This window comes from Notamacropus eugenii, chromosome 2 (genome assembly GCF_028372415.1).
Source record: "Notamacropus eugenii isolate mMacEug1 chromosome 2, mMacEug1.pri_v2, whole genome shotgun sequence".
NCBI lineage: Eukaryota > Metazoa > Chordata > Mammalia > Diprotodontia > Macropodidae > Notamacropus > Notamacropus eugenii.
The window spans coordinates 464,554,659-464,574,244 of record NC_092873.1 but is presented as its reverse complement, the minus strand read 5'-3'; the positions used below and the strand labels follow the sequence as shown (position 1 = coordinate 464,574,244).

The window sequence follows — 19,586 nt, the reverse complement described above, 5'->3', positions numbered from 1 at the left end:
AAAAGAAAAAGTTAATGAACTAGGGCAAAACTTAAATGTAGTATAATTATGAGGATACGTATGTGGTCTACCATCATCACAACTATTTTAGGTATTGTTATTCAACTTCCTCTAAAATGAGACTGAAATGAAAAACAGAATCAAAGAGGAACTCCAAAAATAGCCTGGTTATGGCCGTGGACTAGCTTCAAGAGCTGCTCTGGAGCGTAAGGGAAAAACTGGGGCAGATTAAGGTAGAGATGAAGAATAGTAACTATTCTGAAAAACAGATTTTTAGACTGCAAAACAAATTAAAAAATCTAAATGGTTGTTTTTAAAAAGTTAATGATCTCCTCTCACTAAGGTCTAATATTAGCTTTTGCAAACATAAAAGGAATCTACAAGTTCCCACCTATGAGTTTCAATTTTGTAAGGACTTAATACCTAACTCTATTACATAAACTAGTCTAATGAGTCAATTTGACTCGGATAAACCTTTTGAGAATCAAGAAGTGCCATAAGGACTATTTTACTTTGAAATAATCTTTTAGGACAGATTTAAGGTAAGTCATTTAAATCAAATGATATCTTGTCACTAATATCTGTAGTTCTTGGTCCTAGGCAAAATAAAGTATCACATAAAATTTACAGAAATAAACACAGCATAATAAATGGAATAGCAATAACAGAATATAATCCTGTCCAAAACATTAACCCCAAAGTATATGTGTCACATACTGAAAGCATGTGAAAGGGCACCATATTCTTGTTGGAGCCAGAAAAAGGTTCTATAGACCAAAATACTCACCTTAGTTTAATTTTTCATTTGTATTAGAGTACCTTTGGTTTTTTCATCTTCATTTAAGAATTTCCCACATACTCCCTGCCCGACCTAGCAATTGGGGTGTAATGTATGTGCATACATGTTATGTGTTACAACAAAAAATGGAGGTGTTTGTGGTTTTGTTACAACAAAAAGTGTGTGTGTGTGTGTGTGTGTGTGTGTAGTAGTCCAGTGAATACTTTGCCTTAATGTGACAGCACATGCAACCATTCACACCTTCAATCCTCCCACTTTTCCATGGAGGGGATGAGCAGTACAAAACGGCTATTTTTAATAAGTGCTTAATGGGAAAGATCATTTCATTTAACAAGTATATCAATACCTCACAAAAGTTTTAGTAGCAAAATATAATGGAGAAGTCTGATTATAAAGCTTTCAGTGAATTCTAGAAGTTACTGCAGTATTAATTTACACATATGCATCTACTTAGAAAACGTTAAAAGCTGCACCAAGTCAGAAGGTACTGGCTTAGAATACCTAAATGTCACCTACCTTGCGATACAATATATCATCTTTTTCTTACCTGTCTATTTTTTCTTTCAGCTAATGCCTGAACTGATGAACTTGACATCTGATCCTTCATTTCCTGCATAGTGAAAAGGACATAAAAAGGTGAGAAAAAAAGAAAACTTTATTAGCTCAAACTCAAAATTATGGTCTGATATTTAGGTCATTCACAATTTTTTTCACCAATGGAAGAAGCCTACCATCTGCCTTTCAAAACAAAAAAGATGAATATACCTAGCTTTCAATCTACTGTTTCATAAGTACGTGGAGAAAGCAACTCCTTTAAAAGAGGGAACTTGGTTATTAACAAGTTTAAAAACATTATCACATCTTGCTATTTGGACAGCCCTCACAAATAAAACAAATGCTAAAACCATGTTAAGTATAACATTTGCCACTAAGAATATCCAAACCTGTGTGTTGAATTGTGGGAGCATATGTCACTTTACTGTTAAATAAACTTTATGTAGTCTGCCCTAGGAGCCATTTCACAAAGACTTAGTATCTCCCCTCTCCAGAGTGGGGTGTGGGGTGATTTTTGTATGAAGCAAAGTTAATACGCCATTCAACCACAGGCAAAGTCTACCTATCTAAACCACTAAAGCGTTTTACTTTGTACATACTTGTTTCCCTTCTCAGAATTCCTCAACGGCTCCCTATTGCCTTTAGGTTAAAAGAGATCCTAGGCTAGGGATTTAAAGTCTTCTCAATATGGCTCCCACCATTCCTTTTTAGGTTTGTTGGATATCCTTTTTTATGTCCGATTCAGTCAAACCAGCTTACTGGCTGCACTTCTATACATGACATTCCACCTTCAGTCTACATGCTTGCACATAATGATCCCCCACGTCTAGAACGCACTGCCTTCTTACCTGTGCCTCACAAGACTCCCTAGCTTCCTTTAAAGTTCAGCTACCAAGTCTTTGTTTCACCTGAATATGAAGGTTGGAATTAAAGACAATGTCACTACATATTCTAAAACCAACAAGCCTTTTTTGGATCTATGCGAAATCTCAGCTTTGATCTACAATCATTTATCTCTTTTTTTACAACAAAGTTTGCAACTAACAATATAGAAGTTGTCAACCCCAACTGAAAATGTGATTTCCTTTGCCCAAAAGAATAACGAATACATTGATAAATGATACTGGGGTTTACACTCTGATGATATATTATAACTGTGAAGATATACCAGTACAAGTAAAGTCATCATTAGTAAAAATTTTGCATTACATGATTTGTAATACCCAGTGTCATTAAGGCCCAAAATAAAAAAGTCTTTTTGACAATTACAGTGCAGCATACCTTGAGAAAATAATTCCTGGGTTAACTTAAGGTTTTCCAGCAATAACACTAAATCACTTTATGAGATAGACTTGTTTAGAGTCAGACAATGTCTTAGCTGGAAAGGATCCCAGAGATGATCAAGTACAGCCCCTCTCACTAGACAAAGAGCTTCAATGACTTCCCCAACATCACAGGGCTAGTTATGGCAAAGCTAGGAAAGTCAGACCTAAGCTGCCTGACTCCTAGTCCCGCCATCGTTTTATTACACACCACACTGTGAAACCTTTCCTTATCAACTTAAACAAAAGCCATTGAAAAATAAAGTGATATTTCCTGTTATCAACATGCATAATTTCACATGTCAAATCTTTAAGAAATTGTGGAGTCACAAAATATGAAAGTTAAGAAGGCCTGAGTAACCATCTAAACTAATATCATCAATTTTATAAACAAGGAAACTGAGTAACAGAGGTAAAGTGACTGCCACAAGCATACAGGTTGTAAGTAGAGAGCTAGGACTTCTGTTTCCAAAGCTGCTGCTCTATACCATGCTCCCTCCTTATGAATGAGATCTACAAATCTAAACTGCACAGATGCCTCAAAAATGTTAATCATACTTCCACTACAAAAAGAATATAATTTAGCATTAGATTTGATATATGAAATTTAGATCTCAGTTCATATGAGGATACTAACAAATTCTGATTTGAATAAAAAGACATTTTCTGTTGAAATAATGTAAGGATGAGGTTTTCCCTAGTAGTAGGCAAAGAAGTCAGAAAATAAATATTTTTAATTATGACACCAAATTGACTTTAAACAATGAATTTTGCCTATAAATTCTGACTTGTCTATTCAACTACAATACAAAACAGTTAAGGTTAGCTTTGTGTAACCACTGATTTTCTCAGATATGTACCACTGAAATAGTTACTCCTATATAAAAGTATACCTTGCATTAAGACAATGCAATATAAATGATCTAAATTTATAACAAAAATGGGGGTTATCTGCTTTATGAAGGATTGTTTTGATTACTGAAAAACAGAATTTGAGAGTAGAAAAGAATCTTTAGCCTTTCCATACCCTTTCCCCCCTTGTTTTACAGATGAAGACACTGAGGCTCCAATGAATGATTCAGCTTGCCTGCAGTTGCACAGTAATGGATAGGGACTAGATGCTCTACCTCTTGACTCTTAGTTCAATCTTCTTTTCACCTTTACATTTGAAAAAGAATTTGACTCATTTAATTTCAGGAATGTAGGACCAACTTATTGTAAAGCCAATTACACCAGTATTCTGAATATTTAAAATTTTAGCAACAATCATCACTATCAGTTGACGGTAAAAGGAGACCCTACTCACCATTTAAACTTCATGGCTCTGACAATCTTAGACTGAAAATGTCAACTGTCAGTTGCTTGGCCAAAATGACTACATCACATTCAGAAGCCCTGAAATGATCCTGAATTATTTTCAAGGGAAAGCTTTCTAGAACATATGTAACCACAGTTTTTCCCCTAATAAGTTGTGTAAACTGATACACTTCATCATATAGTTTTACTTTAAATAGTAATGGCTAGACCATTTAAAAATATTTGCTAATAGGTCCTTCAGTCAGTCCATAGTAAGTATGGACTAAACAGTTCTGTTGCTTCATTGTTTTACTCCCCTTATTGACTCTTGGTCTAAAAATAACTGTTCCCTAAATGATGACCAGTAGTGGATTCCTAAAAGTAATTTAGCCAGAAGAAAAAGCTGCCATTAAAAAAGAATACCAGTTAGTCTTCAACAATACTAATGTGATTTTTTTCACGCAACCCAGAAAACAACTGTGGTTTCCACAAGGCACACTGCCACTGTTCTGGAAAGCAGGAGACACAAAAGAGAAAGGAAAGAGAAATACTACTTTAAAGGAAATTTTCCATAGCCAGCAGATAGATCATTAGCTACAGTCTTTTCTCTGGTCCACAAAAGAAATCTGACTACACTAAAAACAGATGCCTTTTTGTCAAAGAAACATATGTCAAAAATTGGCTTTTGTTAGTAATCTGGTTCAAAAAAGAAAGGTGATTTCAGATCTAGAACTATTAGCTTTTGTCTGAGAGAAAAGTATTCAAGATATTACCTGTTTCCAACACAAAAGAACAAGATCATGTTCCTTACCCTGACCACTTGCCGTGTGCTTGTAATGAAGGCTTTTCTTACACCCAGTTCAGTTGCATCAAGGTTGAATTTTCGAGGATTTGCTTCAACTATGCGTAGGTCAGCAGTCAAGATAAAGTAACTTAACTGTCATCAAAACTCCACACAAACTCAACATCTTATTTCTTAATGTAAGTAATCTCTCACATGAACAGCAATACACATTTAATGAAATTAAGCTCCAATTTTTGAAAATATAATCAATCTATGCCAGTGATTTTCAAACTTTCCATATCCACAACTCAAGTAAGAACTCCTAAACTGAAGGTGGTTAATGGTATCCCCATTCATTCTCCCAAGGCACCAAGCCTTGAAGCTTTGGCATTATTCACATGCCTTCACTTCTCTACATACCATGTGTCTCGACTCTGTCTTCTTTCTACTCCAAATGGTAGCACCCTCATTCGTATAGTTTTTGCCATCTTTACCTCTCACCTATGCTATTCTGACAGTCTTGCCTTTCCATTTACAGTTACTCCAGCTTCCAATATAAAAGAGTCAGATAAATGTTCCTAAAGGATAGTTCTGTTCACACAAAAACCCTCAAAGCTTAATGTGCTAGGACTGCCACTGGTATTACTGCTACAAGGAATGAATGGGGAATACATATTGTAAAAAATACTTGGTTAAGTGCATAGGATTTAAAGTGGACACCATCTGTATTTTCAAATCATTGTACTGCCAAACCATATGCCATGTTATTTTAAAAAGTTGGATGTATGAGTAATCACTGAGTAATATCAGATTTCTCTCCCTCGTGGTTTTTTTTTCATAGTAATAGATGGAAAATGAAGAGGAAAATAAAGGAAATGAAGAATTCTTTTTGGACAGTTTAACTATAATAAGAGTTCTCCATTTACAGTACATGAATGTGACTACTACTAACTACTTAGCTCAGGTGTCAATCATTTTGGATTGTACTATGATCCAAAACAACATAAATCATAAGACATGGAAGGAAATCATATTAAGGAAATGATTAGAGAAAGATTTGTGTATTGGCAAACCACTAGTGAAAAATATTAAAGGATATTGATAGTTTCATCCAGATCTTCTAGGTCCCATTCTATGCTGCGCAAGTTATTTCTGAGCTCATTGGTGGTCCAATCAACTTCTTCTCTTGTTGCTGCAGAAGGATCCTGGAGGAGTTCTGTCCATCTCTGGAATAACCCTTGAGCAGTATTGACTGCTTTCTGTACCTCCCTGCAAAAGCAAAAAAAAAAAAGAGAGAGAGATTAAAATAACAAAACAGACAATGCAAATGTGAACAAAGGTCTACTCTTTTACTAGTAAAATATGAGATAAAAATTTAAATGGTCACCCTCAGCCAGCCTCACATCCCTAGAGAAAGAATTTCTCATTGACTGATATTAAGTTTGATCCCTTAGTGCTTAAAAAAAATTTATCATATGCAAATTACCATCTTCAAATTGAAGATGACACCGTGCTAACTGTCAAGCCCTGATACTACACAGTTCAATGAGACTCACAGCCACACAAAGAGATCATCCTAATATTTCAATTTAACTCAAAAAGCATTTATTGGCAACCTATTATGTGCTAAACACCATGTGACGCACTGGTGACACAGGCAAAGATGAAATAGTTTCTACTCTTAAGGAACTTATATTGGAAGGAAACAATATATACATAAAAAATTAAATACAGTCAGTTAAGTGGCCAAGACCTGAGTTCAAACCCTGCCTTATACACTTATTTAGTTGTGTGACTTTGGGTCTCAATTTCTTCATCTGTAAAATGGGAATAATAAAAGCAGATGGGGATAATAATAGCACCTGCCTTACAGGAAAGTGTTTTGTAACTTAATGAACCATAGAAACACTAGCTCTCATTATTTGTTATTGTTGTCATTCTGGAGGGGGAGAACCTGCGACTGTGGAAACTGTGGGGAACTTCCTGTAGGAGGTGGCACTCAACCTGGGGTCTGCGGGAAGCTAGTGACGATACCAGATAAATGTGAGGGGGGGAATCTCAAGAATGGGCGTCAGTCTATGCAAAGACACAGAGCTGGGAGAGGAAAAATCACAGAGCAGCGAGCATGAGTCTGGCCAGAAAATAACACTGCAGGAAAGTACCATGCAGTAAGTGTGGACAGGGAGGCTGGAGCCAGGAGGATGGCGGGCAGCTCCATAAGCAGGGGAGCGAGGTGGCCAGAGCCAAAGGCTGACTGGAGAGGGGAGAGACTAGAGGATAGAAGGCTGTATTAGGAGACTACTGTAATAATCCAAGTGGTGATGATGGAGGTGTCAATAAAAGAGATGGCATGTGGGAAGAATACACAACTGGGATACAGAATATATAACAGCTGGGTTAACGTAAGAAGTAGTGAAAAGAGTTAAGGGCTAATGAATAAAAAAAAAATTAAGCATTCATAATGTGCCTTCAAGCATTCATAAATAAGCAAGATAGTCTCTAACCTTGAGATTACATTCTAATGGGGAAAAATAACACATAAAAGGTGACTGGGGGAGAAAGAGGATATGCTAGTGGGCAAAATGACTGGGGAGTGACTTGGTTCCTGACAAGATAAATGAGCATTTTATTAAGTGGTTATTATGTGCAAAGCACTATGCTGAGTGCTAGGGATAAAAATTAAAAAGCAAGACAATCCCTGCTCTCAAGGAACTAACATTCTAAATAGGGCGACAACACATACAGGCTTAAGAAACAAATCAGACAGAAATGTTCACGGTTCTTACAGTGCAGCAGCGCAGGAAATAATAATGCACCTTCTTTGATGTTGTTTCCAGTTTCTGGCACTGGACAATTTGAGTGCCAAGGCCCTCGGTCTTCAGTAGCTGTAGCTGCTGAGGAAGCTGGGGCTGTAGCACCCCCAGAAGCACTCACTAGGCCCCATCTGCACAGGGCTTGCTTCCCCTACTGATGGCTGCAAAGATTGAGCTTGAAGGCTTTTGTTTGAGCACTGCTGCTACTCTCAGGGCTCTTGGGCTTACCTGGATTTTTGTAGCAGCTGGTTAGTGGCTGGTACTGCCAGGGCTGATAGGCCCTTTTCCCACAGCGATTACTTCCCTAAATGATAAAGAGTCTAAACTTGACGCAAGACTATCATATAGATATTGCTATCCTCAGGACTCTTGGGTTCTGGGTCTGAGAGAAGGTGATAGTCAAAGTGGTGGCAGTGCTTTGACTTGGCTGGCACAAGCTGCCTCCAATCTCTCCCTCAGGGTACCCTGAAGCTTTAGCTAAGATGGTCTGCCTGCTTAGTAGGCATTTGGTGGGGATGACTGGCATATCAGAAAAAAAACACCTCAACTATTGGAGAGGTCCCATTTCCACAGGGGTTGCTTCCCCTGCTGTTTGCTGTAGTGACTAGGCTAGAGGCAGGACCACAGGTCTAGGAGGTGCTCAGAGAGCACCTAGTCTCAGAGACCAGGGTCTAAGTTACAATTGGATAGGGATAAGGAGATTCTTCCTGGGGTACAAACCTGTGTTATTTGAATGACAGTGGTGTTCTCAATAGAAATGGAGAGGTTAGTAAGAGGGGAGAGTTTTGAAGATTATGAATTCAGTTTTGGACATGTTGAGTTTAAGCTGCTTATGGAACAATTATTTGGAGATGTGCAATAGGCAGCTAGTGATATGGGAATGGGGTTCAGGAGAAAGACTGGGGCTATACATACAGATCTGGGAATCATTTCCATAAAGGAGACAGATGAAGCCATGAGAGTTGAGGAGATCACTAGGAGAGAAGAAAGAAAAGAGACAAGGGTCTAGGACACAGTCATATGCTACGACCACAGATGGGGAAAAAAGGAAGGAAGAAAATAAAGATTGATTAAGCACTTCTTAGATACCAGACACTGTGCTAAGCACTAGGGATACATATACAAGCAAAAAAACCCAATCACTGCCCTAAAGTAACTTACATTCTAATGCAGGAAGAAAATACACAAAAGGGAACTGAAAAGGGGATGGCAGGAAGGAGATGAGGGTACAAAGGCATGCTGCTTAAGTCCAGAATCTAAGAACAAGGCCAAGAGAATGAAGGTGGGCTTTGGTCCCTCCATAAAATGGAGACCCCAAGAAGGAATTCACCAATGGGAGAAGAATATGGGCCTTGCAGAGGGATATTTCAGTTTGAGAAGGCAAAAAGGGGTGGTTGGGCACCTCAAAGTGAGGAGTTTGCAGGTGTTGAAGGGTAGTTCCAGGATGAGAAAGCTGTTAAAACATGGTTTTGAAGTCCGGAAGTCAGGAAGAGGTCAAGAGGAATATAAGGAAAGGTCTGATTTAAAAGATTACACTTAAACAGAGACTTGTAGGAGACTGGGGATTTTAAGAGGTGAAGGTGAAGAGGAGTAAATTCAAGGAATGGGGAACAGCCAGTACAAAGCATAGGAATGGGAAAAGGGGGAAAAAAGTATGAGGAACAGTAAGACCACTTATTCTGGCTTGGAAGATGTATAAAGAGGAGTAATGTGTAATATGGCTAGAAATGGAGAATGAAACCAGTTTCTTAAGAGCTTTCTTTAAATGCTAAACAGAGATCTTATATTTCATCCTAAATAAGGACTCATGGGAGATTACTGAGAAAGAGAGTGGTCAGTCTGGCATATAAGCAAAATCACTTTAGGAGGAATGTGGAGGATTCATTAGAACAGGAAAAAATGTAAAGAAAAGAAGTCAATAGGAGACTATTTCAATAGTCTAGGTGAAAAGTGATGGGGACCTGAATTAGGGTGGTGACTATGGAAGTGGAGAGAAGCAGACATACATAAAATTATGTGGAGGAAAAATGGCAACATCTGGCAACTGCTTTTAGAGATGAGATGAGTGGGAAGTTAAGGATGACAGTGAAGTTGTAGCTCTGGGTTAAACCGGTGGTGTCTTTAACAGGGACATTTAGAAGAGGGGTTTGCTGAGAGAAGGAGCTAGTAAGTTCTATTTTGGATATAAGATCATAGATTTATAGCTAGAAAGGATCTTTGTTGCTGTTCAGTTGTGTCCAACTTTTCATGGAGAGTTGATCCTATGGACTATAGCATGTCAGGTCCTTCTATCCTCCACTATCTTCCAAAGTCTGTCCAAGCTCATAGTCATTGCTTCTATGACACTATCTCATCCTCTGCCATTCCCCTTTTCTTTTGCCTTCAATCTTTCCAAGCATCAGAATCTTTTCCAAGGAGTCCTGTCTTATCATTTTGTGGCCAAAGTATTCAATTTCCAATCCAGTATTTGTTCTTCCAATAAGTAGTCTGAATTAATTTAAATATTGACTGATTTGATAACCTTGTTGTCCAATGAACTCTCAAAAGTTCTCCAGTACCACAGTTTAAATGCACTGATTCATTGGTGCTCAGCTTTCCTTACAGCCCAACTCTCATAGTCACAGATTACCACTGGAAAAAACAAGGCTTTGGCTATCCAGACCTTTCTCTGCTTTTTAGTGTGCTGTCCAGGCTTGCCATAGCTTTTCTTCCAAGAAGCGTCTTTTATTTTCATGTCTTCAGTCACCATCTGCAGTGATCTCTGAACCCCGAAATATGATACTGATTTCATTTCTTTTCCCTCCATTTGCCAGAAAGTGATGGGATCAGCTGCAATGATCTTAGTTTTGTTTTGATGTTAAGCTTTTACACTCTTCTCTTTCATGCTCATCAAGAAACTTCCTCATTTTTCTTCACTTTCTGTCACCAGAGTGGTGTCATCTGCATATCTGAGACTGTTGATATTTCTCCTGGCAACCTTAATTTCAGCTTTGGATTTGTCCAGCCTGGTATTTTGCATGCTATACTCTGCATGTTGTTGTTTGTCCTTTGTTTTCACAGAGGACCATGACATCAAGAAGGTGATGCCATGACTGGCAAGTGAAGTGGATTTTAGTGAGGGAGGGCTGCGTAGTGTCACCAGCCTCACTTTCTCCTCTGAAGTTATCTAGGCCCAGTGGCAAGAAAAAATCAGGATGACTGGAGATGGTCACTCATATACTCAGTATATAAGTCAAATAAATAAGATGACAATATACAGTCTTGTTGTACCCCTTTTCCAATCTTAAATCAATCAATTCTTCCATGTTTGGTTCTAATTGTTGTTTCTTGACCCACATACCATACAAGTTCCTCAGGAGACAAATAAGATGATCTGGTACTCCGATCCCTTTGAGGACTTGCCACAATTTGTGGGTGATCTGCACAGTCAAAGGCTTTAGTGGATCAAATGAAGTAGGAGTAGATTTTTGGAGGGAAACTCTCTTGCTTTCTCCATAATTCAGCAATTGTTGGCAATTTGGTCTCTAGTGCCTGCCTCTTTGAAAACCAGCCTGCTCTTCTGGTAATTCTTGATTCACATACTGCCAAAGCCTGGCTTGCAAAATCTTAAGCATAACCTTAATGGCAAGTGAAACGAGTGCAAATGTTTGATAGTTTGAATATTCTTTGGCATTGGTCCTCTTTAGGACTGCAATATAAGCTAACCTTTTCCAATCTAGTGGCCATTGTTGAATTTTCCAAATTTGCTGGCATAGTGAGTACAATACTTGAGCAGCAGCATCTTTTAGGAGTCTAAATAAATAGTTCAGCTGGAATTCCATTACCCCCACTAGCCTTATTGTTAGCAATGCTTCCTGAGTTCCACTTGATTTTGCTCTAGATCAGTAACCACAATTTCATGGTCATCAGTGATCATTGTTCTGTATATTCTTGCCACTGCTTCTTAATCTCTTCTACTTTAAGTCCCTACCATTTTTGTCTTCATTATGCATAATTTTGCACAAAATATTCCCTTGATATCTCCAATTTTTCAGAAGAGATCTCTTATCTTTCCCTTTCTATTGTTTTCTTCTATTTCTTTGCACTGCTAATTTAAGATAACCTTAAGTCTCCTTGAAACTCTCTAGAATTCTGCATTCAGGGTCTCTTTCCCTTCTTTTCTCAGCTATTTGTAAAGCCTCATCAGACCGCCATTTTGCTTTCTTGCTCTTCTTTTTCTCTAGGATGTTTTTTGTTGCTACCTCCTGTACAATATTGTGAACCTCTGTCCATAGTTCTTCTGGCACTCTTTCTACTAGATCTAATCCCTAAAATCTTTTCATCACTCCCACTTAATATTCATAAGTAATGCAACGTAAGGTTACTCCTATATGGTTTAGCTCAGTTTCATTGAGTTCACAAACCTCTCCACCACAACAATGCAGTAATCCAGGAGGGGAAAAAGACCTTTGGGTTATCTAGTTCAAATCTATCATTTTACAAATGAAGAAACGGAGATTCAGGGAGTTAAATTTGGCTAAATTTGACTTTCTCTAAGTAGCAGAACTGAACTTGAATACAGATATTGGCTCTAATGTCATAATTCTTTCAACTCCACAACAGTTTTCATACAGTATAAAGATAAAGGGGAAAACAATCTTCCCAGGTGCCAGAAGACAAAAATTATTAATTGTCAAACTGGCAGAAAATAAGTTTGCACTGAAATTGAGATGGACTCAGGTGATTAAAAGCTGGGAAATCAAGCAGAAGATTCATTGGAGAAGACAAGATCAAAGGGAAGAGTTTTCTTCTTCCCTCTCTTCCTCTTAACAAGTACAGTAAAAGGGAAAAGAGGATCTCTTTCTTCCTCCTTTCATCATTAAAAATGGCATCTTGCCACAGAAGCACATGGTGGTATCCAGTGGAACATAGCCCACCTATGGAGTTGATTATGAAAGAAATGTATTTATAGAAGCACTTTTTATGGCAGCAAAAATCTGGAAACAAAATTAAGATGCCTGAGGGACATTCAATTTGCTATGCCCGACAGGCAGTTAATAATGGGGGACTCGAATTCTGGAAAGAGATGAGGACTTACTATAGAAATCTGGAAGTCACTTCCATAAAGATGACAAGCCCAAGAAAGCAAATCTGATCATCTAGTGAAAAGAGTGTGAAGTTAGAAAAGTGAAGGTAATTCAGCATAGTGCCGTGAGGTACTCACAGTGTGGATGTGTGTGATAAAGATAACAAGTCAGCAAATGAGACTGAAGAGTGAATTCTAGTCAACAGGAAAACCAAGACAAAGCACAAAGAAGAGAGAGTATTGAAAAAGACAAGACAGCCAGCAAGACTGAAAACTGTAGGTGGATAACAAACATTTGTTATGGGCTTACTCTGTGCTAGACAGTGCTACAAGAGTGCAGTAATAGAACTGGTACTCCTGTAAACAAGAATGAGGAGAACTGAAAAAAGGCAAATGATCTGGCAATTAAGAGACTAGTAGCAACTTTGGAAAGAGCAGTTTCAGCTGAATGACTAAGTCAGAAACTGGACCTCCAAATTCAACAGCCTTTTCTCAATTCTCATCCAGGTCACTCCTGCTAATCATGACCATCCCTCAACCCTCAAGGCTTTGTGGAAATTTTCTCTTTTCTCTCTATACAATTCCCCTTTATGAACTAATCGGCTCTTAGGGTTTGACTATTATCTTTATGCAGATGATCCTCAGCTATATTTTCCAGCCCTGACTTCCAGCACTACATCTCTGCCTATTAGACATTTTGAACTGGATGTCTCATACACATGTTCAACTTCACATGTCCAAAACTGAACTCATTACCTTCCCCCGACCCCAAAACCCTCCTCTGTTCTTAACTTTCCTATTACTGTAGAGGACAGCATCATCTTCCCCCAGTTACCCAGGCTCAAAACCTAGGTATCATTCTCAACTCCTCACTCTCTCTTACCTGCCCCCCTCCCAATAGCTAGTTCTTGCCAAGTCCTGTCATTTCTATATTCACAGTATCTCTCAAATACGCCCCTTTCTCTCATCTGACACTGCCACCACTCTGATGCAGGCCCTCATCACATCACACCTGGACTATTGTTATAGCCTTCTTCTTGGTTTCTCTACCTCAAATGTCTCCCCACTCCAGTTCATCTTTGACTCAGCTGTCAAACTGATCTTGCTAAAACCTAAGTCTGACTATCACCCTCCCTCCCTCCCCAACCTCATTTAATCAACTCCATTGGCTCCCTATTGCCTCCAAGATCAAATGCAAAATCCTGCCTTTTAAAGACTTCCATAACCTTGTCCCTTCCTACTACCTCTGCAGCACTCTCCTCATCCCAATACTCTGACTCAGTGACATTGACCTTCTTGCTACTGTTCTAACTAGATACTCCAACTTCCAAGTCCAGGCATCTTCACTTGTTGTCCATTATGCTTGGATCTTTCTCCTTCCTCATCTCTGCCACTTAACTCTTCTGGCTTCCTTCAGGTCTCAGCTAAAACTTCACCTTCTGCACACAGTTCTTCCAGAATCTTTTTAATGCTAGTGCTTTTCTTCTGCTGATTATCTCCAACTTATTTTGCATATATCTTGTCTGTAGTTTTCTGCATGTTGTAATATGTAATACATGCTTGCTGACTTCCTAATTTACTGGTATAGTGGACAGTACACTTGAGTTTGAGTCAGAAAGCTCTGAGTTAAAATCTGGCTCTCAGACATCAACAGCGGAACTGTGGCTAAGTCATTTCACTTAAACCCCCTAAGCCTCAACTTTCTTATCTGTAAAATAGATAACAACCCTAAATCAGGGCTGTTTTGAGAACCAAATGAAATTAATTTGCGAACTTTAAAGCCATTCGTATACAAATGTTAGTTACTGTTATCTTCAACAAGGACAGCAGCCTCTAACATCTACCGTGCTAAAATCTAGGTATTTTTACAGCATTCTTTACATTTCAAATCCCACTGAGTGACTTAACCCTGCAATTTGTCTCCCTCCAGCTGCTCCTGGCAGATCACTTACTTTACTTCCTGAGGCCAGATACAGGATGACAATTCGCTCAGCTTTGCTTTGTAACCATTGCTCTGAGTAGTGCTGTACTGAATGGCCAATCCGCCAAATGCAAACTGTGCTTTCACATTCCATGACTGTCCATCCTGTGTCCATGCACACCCTAAGCCAACCTTTCCCTTTCCATCTCTTGCTCTAGGAAAGATAATCAAGTCAATACTACCACTGCTTCTGAAAAAGGAAAGGTGGTTGATTCCTCAGTGGAGTCATTCCTAGGCTTTCATTTCTCCCCCTTCCCACACTCTTCTGCCCAACCTAACTGGACTTCTTGCCTTTCTTCACAATCAACGCCCTACTTCCCTTCTCCGTGACTTTGTACAGGAGGTTCTCCATGCCTAGAATGTCCTCCCTCCTCAACTCCACCTCTGAGAATTTCTCACTCACTCCCCTGGCTGCCACAGCGTCTGGGTCATGTGGCTGACAATCATCTAGGGCAGCTCAATATTTCTTCTTTCTTGTTTTGGTTACCAACACACTATTAGCTACTTTTATTTTATCCTTTCTAGTCTCAAAAGACTAGATTGTTCTTTTAGTGCAGAAAAAGAGGCAAGTAAGAAGTGTCTTCTCTCCATCCCAAACTAGTCATTTCCCTGCCTTTGACCCCTTTCCCCCTCGAGCTAAACATTAAACCATCTAAAGTCTAGATTTTCAGTAGGGGCCATAGAGACCATCAGGTCCAACCCCCTCATTTTACAGATGAAGACACTGTGACTGAGATATTAAGTGACTTGCCCAGGGTCACACAGCTAACTAAGTGCTTGGAACAGCATTTGAACTTAAGTCTTCCTAACTCCAAGTCCACTGCTCTAATCCATTATACCATCCTTCCCACCCCCAGCTGCCCCCTTCCTGTTGTCATCCTGAGCTTTTTTGGGGGGCCTCAATTCATTTTACAATCCTTATCCTATTCTTCTAGCACTGCAGGCACCATGCTTTTTGATTCATTCTCGATTACTTGTCCCTGCTCTGCCCATGTCTTTCAAACACCTAAATTGAATGTTGAGGTCCCTATATGTCTGTATCAAATTCTCCTTCAGCTTATCAGTTTAGTGGATATCCACTTTCTTTGTGATGATTTGTAGCATGCAGCTCATTTAAAATATGACATTTAGTCATACACAAATTGCTTCAAAGAAACGGAATGAAAGAGTAGAAAGGGCTGACTGAGGAGTAATGAAGACTTGGGTTCAAGTTCTGCTTCTAATAAACACACACTAGCTGTGTGATCATGTTCAAGGCCCTGATCAACTCTCAAGGCTCCAAACAACTCTTCAGGATTCCAAGCTACAGATGAGTTAGCAATACACATTAATAAAAATCCTCCCCCCCCCCAAAAAAAAACTTGATAGAGGTATATGTATGTATGTATGTATGTCTCTCTAAATACATAAGCATATACACACACAAAGTATATATGTGACATGGACATTTCCTCCTTTGTAGCACATATACTTGTTGTGTTTGTCCTTCATTCTTGAAGAGGACCATGACATCAAAATGATGACATGACTTGCAGTTGACTTTGATATACTTATCAATTCTGCAAAGGATAAACAAATTCCCTTTGGAAGCAGAAACCTTAAGAAACCTCCAGATTGGCATATTTCATGTATAAGTTACTGGCATCCAATGGTCCTGTTAAAACTCAAGATATATATCATCTGTATCTAACATACGCACTATTGCAAGAAGAAACATATATCAAGTCATATAGATAGATAGCTTGGTGTATTTCAACCTTTTGCAGCTACTGGACTGCTCAAATTTAATTTGGGCCCAATATCATAATCTAACATCATTATAAACAGTGAAAAAAATAAAAATGCTATCCTTCATTCATGAAATTTGCCATATAGCTGTAGAGGCTTTATGCTAACCTAGGTCAACTCTCTTTACAATTCCTCCAATAACTAACAATTTTAAAAAATGTGCACCAGTTGAGTAGGATAATGCTGAAGCTCTGAAAACAAATAATGCTAACTGATTCAGTTGGTGATAAAACACAACCTTGGCCTCATTTGAGCAGCTACAAGCAGTAAAGAGTATCCTATCTGTTCTTATAAAAATTCAAGGTATTTATTCAGGCAAAATCTGTAGGCTTACTTCTGGCTAATCTTTTGAACTGAATAACATAACATGACAGGTATAACCAACCACAGCAGAAAACCAAATCAAGTTTGTGTTCCTAGGTTTGTGCCACACTGCTGACAATGAATAGACCGAATGTTTAAATAACTTTATTGTGCTTCAGATTTAACAATGAATAGTAAATCAGTCAACATGTTACTATCTAGCTTATGGATTACTCAGAACCTTGGTTCTACTCATGCCAGTTCTCCTTTTGGACTCTCTAATGCTAATGTGCATCTTTATCTAAAAAGAAGGAAAGGAAGCAGCTTGATTGAATTAATTTTAATCCTTATTAGAATCTTTGATCAAAGAAAGAAGTTGAAGCTTTCAGTTAAAAGGAGACATCTGAAATGCCTGTAGGTTTAAATAAATTTAAATCAATCCAAATTAACCACAAATTAGCAAAACTTAGCAACGTGGACATTCCCTCTCTAACAGGACATAATTATCAATTCCACAAAGGATGTACAAATACATTTGAAATTGTACTTTGAAATAGAAGCCTTAAGAAACTTCTAAGTTGTCATATTACACTTATAAGTTACTGGCATTCACTGGTCCTGTTAAAATTCAGATCTATTAGACACTGTAAATACTCACAAAAATGGAAGAGAGGATCAGTCATTCTAGTCATGGGAGAAATGCCTCTGATTTGGGGAGTGAAGACAGAAGTAGGGTCAGAAAATGCTTTTGTCACTAATAGGATATACAATGTGATAAGCCAGGTCACCATCTTAACCTCTTAGATGCCAATTTTTAAACTTAATCTGTCTTTCAATGTAGATTATTTGGGTGGGGGTGTGGAGGGGAATAGAGGGGAATGTTCACTTAGCCTTACTTCTACAAAAACTATCACTGTTTCTCTCCATAGAAAACCTTTTCAAACAAATCCCACTCCCCCTTCACTCCCTCATAACTCTCATCCTTAATATCCTGCAGCCTGGTTTCTGTTATTATAATTCCACAGACAGTACTAAGGACACTAATGACATCTTTTTGGTTAAATTGGATGGATTTTATTCAGCTCTCCTTGATTTCTTGATTGCATTTGGCAGTGCTGCTCATTCCCTCCTTCAAACTTAAAACATCTTCTTTAACACTCTGTGGATATCACACATTATTATATTCTATGTGTCTCTGGCTTTTCTTCCCTTTAATTTCTAAATGTGGTTGGCCATCTCCCAAAGCTCAATCTAGACTGCTTCCTGGAACTCATCCAGTTTCATGTTCAACTCCTGCCTCCAAGTTGATGCATACATAACTTCCTAAAAGTACATCTTCAGCCCAGTTTCACCATTCATTCCTCCCATTTAAGATCAAGTCCTCTATTTCTATTTGTTTCCAGGACATCATCATTTGTCTTAAAAATCACCTTCCAGATTTCTTAGCACGATGACTTGTGTATATATGTGTGTGTTTAGTAAACAGTGACTGGAAGAATTACCCTCTTCAAAAATGCAGTTTCTCTTTCCAAATTCCCAATATGGCCAACTATACCACCATTCAGCCACTAACTTTGAAATAAAAAAAGTATTCTATTTGCTTCATACTCCTCTGATCTCATGAAGTTCTCTAAGTTTTCCTCCATAATGTCTCAGATGCATCTCTTTTCTCTATTGCCCAAACCAGCACACCAAATCAAAGTCAAAATTACACAAGTATTGCAAAAAGACAGTCTTCAGGCTTCTAATCAATAACAATAATGACAGATATTTATATAATGCTTTAAGTTTTGCAAAGCACAAACATCTTTACTGAGTCTCACGATTATTGTGTGGAAGGCCCTATAGGTACCAATTTGTCACTAGTCATGAAAAGACCGAATATCTATCTCTTTAACATCCCTCTAACGCTAAGATTACTTCCAGCTTTAGGCTTTGCCCAATTCTTTCCCCTGCCTGAAATGAGCCCTCTCCCCAACCTCCAATGCAGTTTAGTTGTGAAGGTACAACATGTATAATTAATGTAATACAAATCACAATATCATAAAGTATCATGGGATCATTTATGGAAGAAATCACTTCCAGTTTGAGAGGCAGATTAAGGATGAAGCTAAGTGAGTATGTATTTGATTCAGGGCAAGAGCTCACCTAGGACGGTATTTATTTCACGGTGTACCTTATGTTGCTACTTGTTCCATGTACTCTTCCCTGACTGACTCCACTAGCCAATCATCTTCCCTTCTCTAACTCTTGATACCACACTGAGGGGAAGCTTGTCATGGTGGATAGAAAATTAGATTTGGAGTGAAAAAACCCTGATCGGAAGCTTAACCTCTCCAAGCATCAGTTTTCTCATTAGAAAAATAGGGCTGCACACTGACCTCACAGAGTTTTTATAAAAGTCAAAGGAAAGAAAAGATACATGACAATAATTAGTAACAATAAGGGCAGTAATAATAAATCTAAGCTAATACTGCTACTACAATTTCACACTGTTATGTGAGGCTTGAAGGAAACTGACATGTTTAGCCTGGAGAATAGTCAGGGGGAACATGACAGCCACCTTCAAGTTTTTGAAGCTGTCACATGTAACTAGGCCTATTTTGCTTAGCCTTAAAAGGGCAAAATCACTGGCAATGGATGAAAGCTACAAGGAGACAAAAATTTAGGCTTGCTGTCAGGAAAACTTCTTAACAATCAGAACCATCCAGATGCAGAATGGGCTGCCCCAAAAGGGGACAAAGTCCCCTTCCAAGCAGAGGATGGATGACCTTTGTGAGGTATGTTACAATGGGATTCTTTTGTTGCATGGGCTGCCACTGAAGCTGTTTTCCACTCAAATCCTATGATTTGTACCTGTTTTGAAAGGTTCTCTAAGTG

The 19,586-nt window shown here is 38.5% G+C and overlaps 1 protein-coding gene across 1 annotated transcript in view; it reads right to left on the bottom strand.

Moving 5' to 3' along the window:
- Positions 1–19,586, bottom strand: part of STX6 (syntaxin 6) — a 52,038-nt gene that overhangs the window by 25,748 nt on the left and 6,704 nt on the right. Inside the window, exons 2-4 of the mRNA XM_072648483.1 lie at positions 5,856–6,025; positions 4,784–4,878; positions 1,347–1,409 (exon numbers count right to left, since the gene is read on the bottom strand). Of these exons, the coding sequence (XP_072504584.1) occupies positions 1,347–1,409; positions 4,784–4,878; positions 5,856–6,025 (328 nt within the window). The remainder of the gene's footprint in view (positions 1–1,346; positions 1,410–4,783; positions 4,879–5,855; positions 6,026–19,586) is intronic.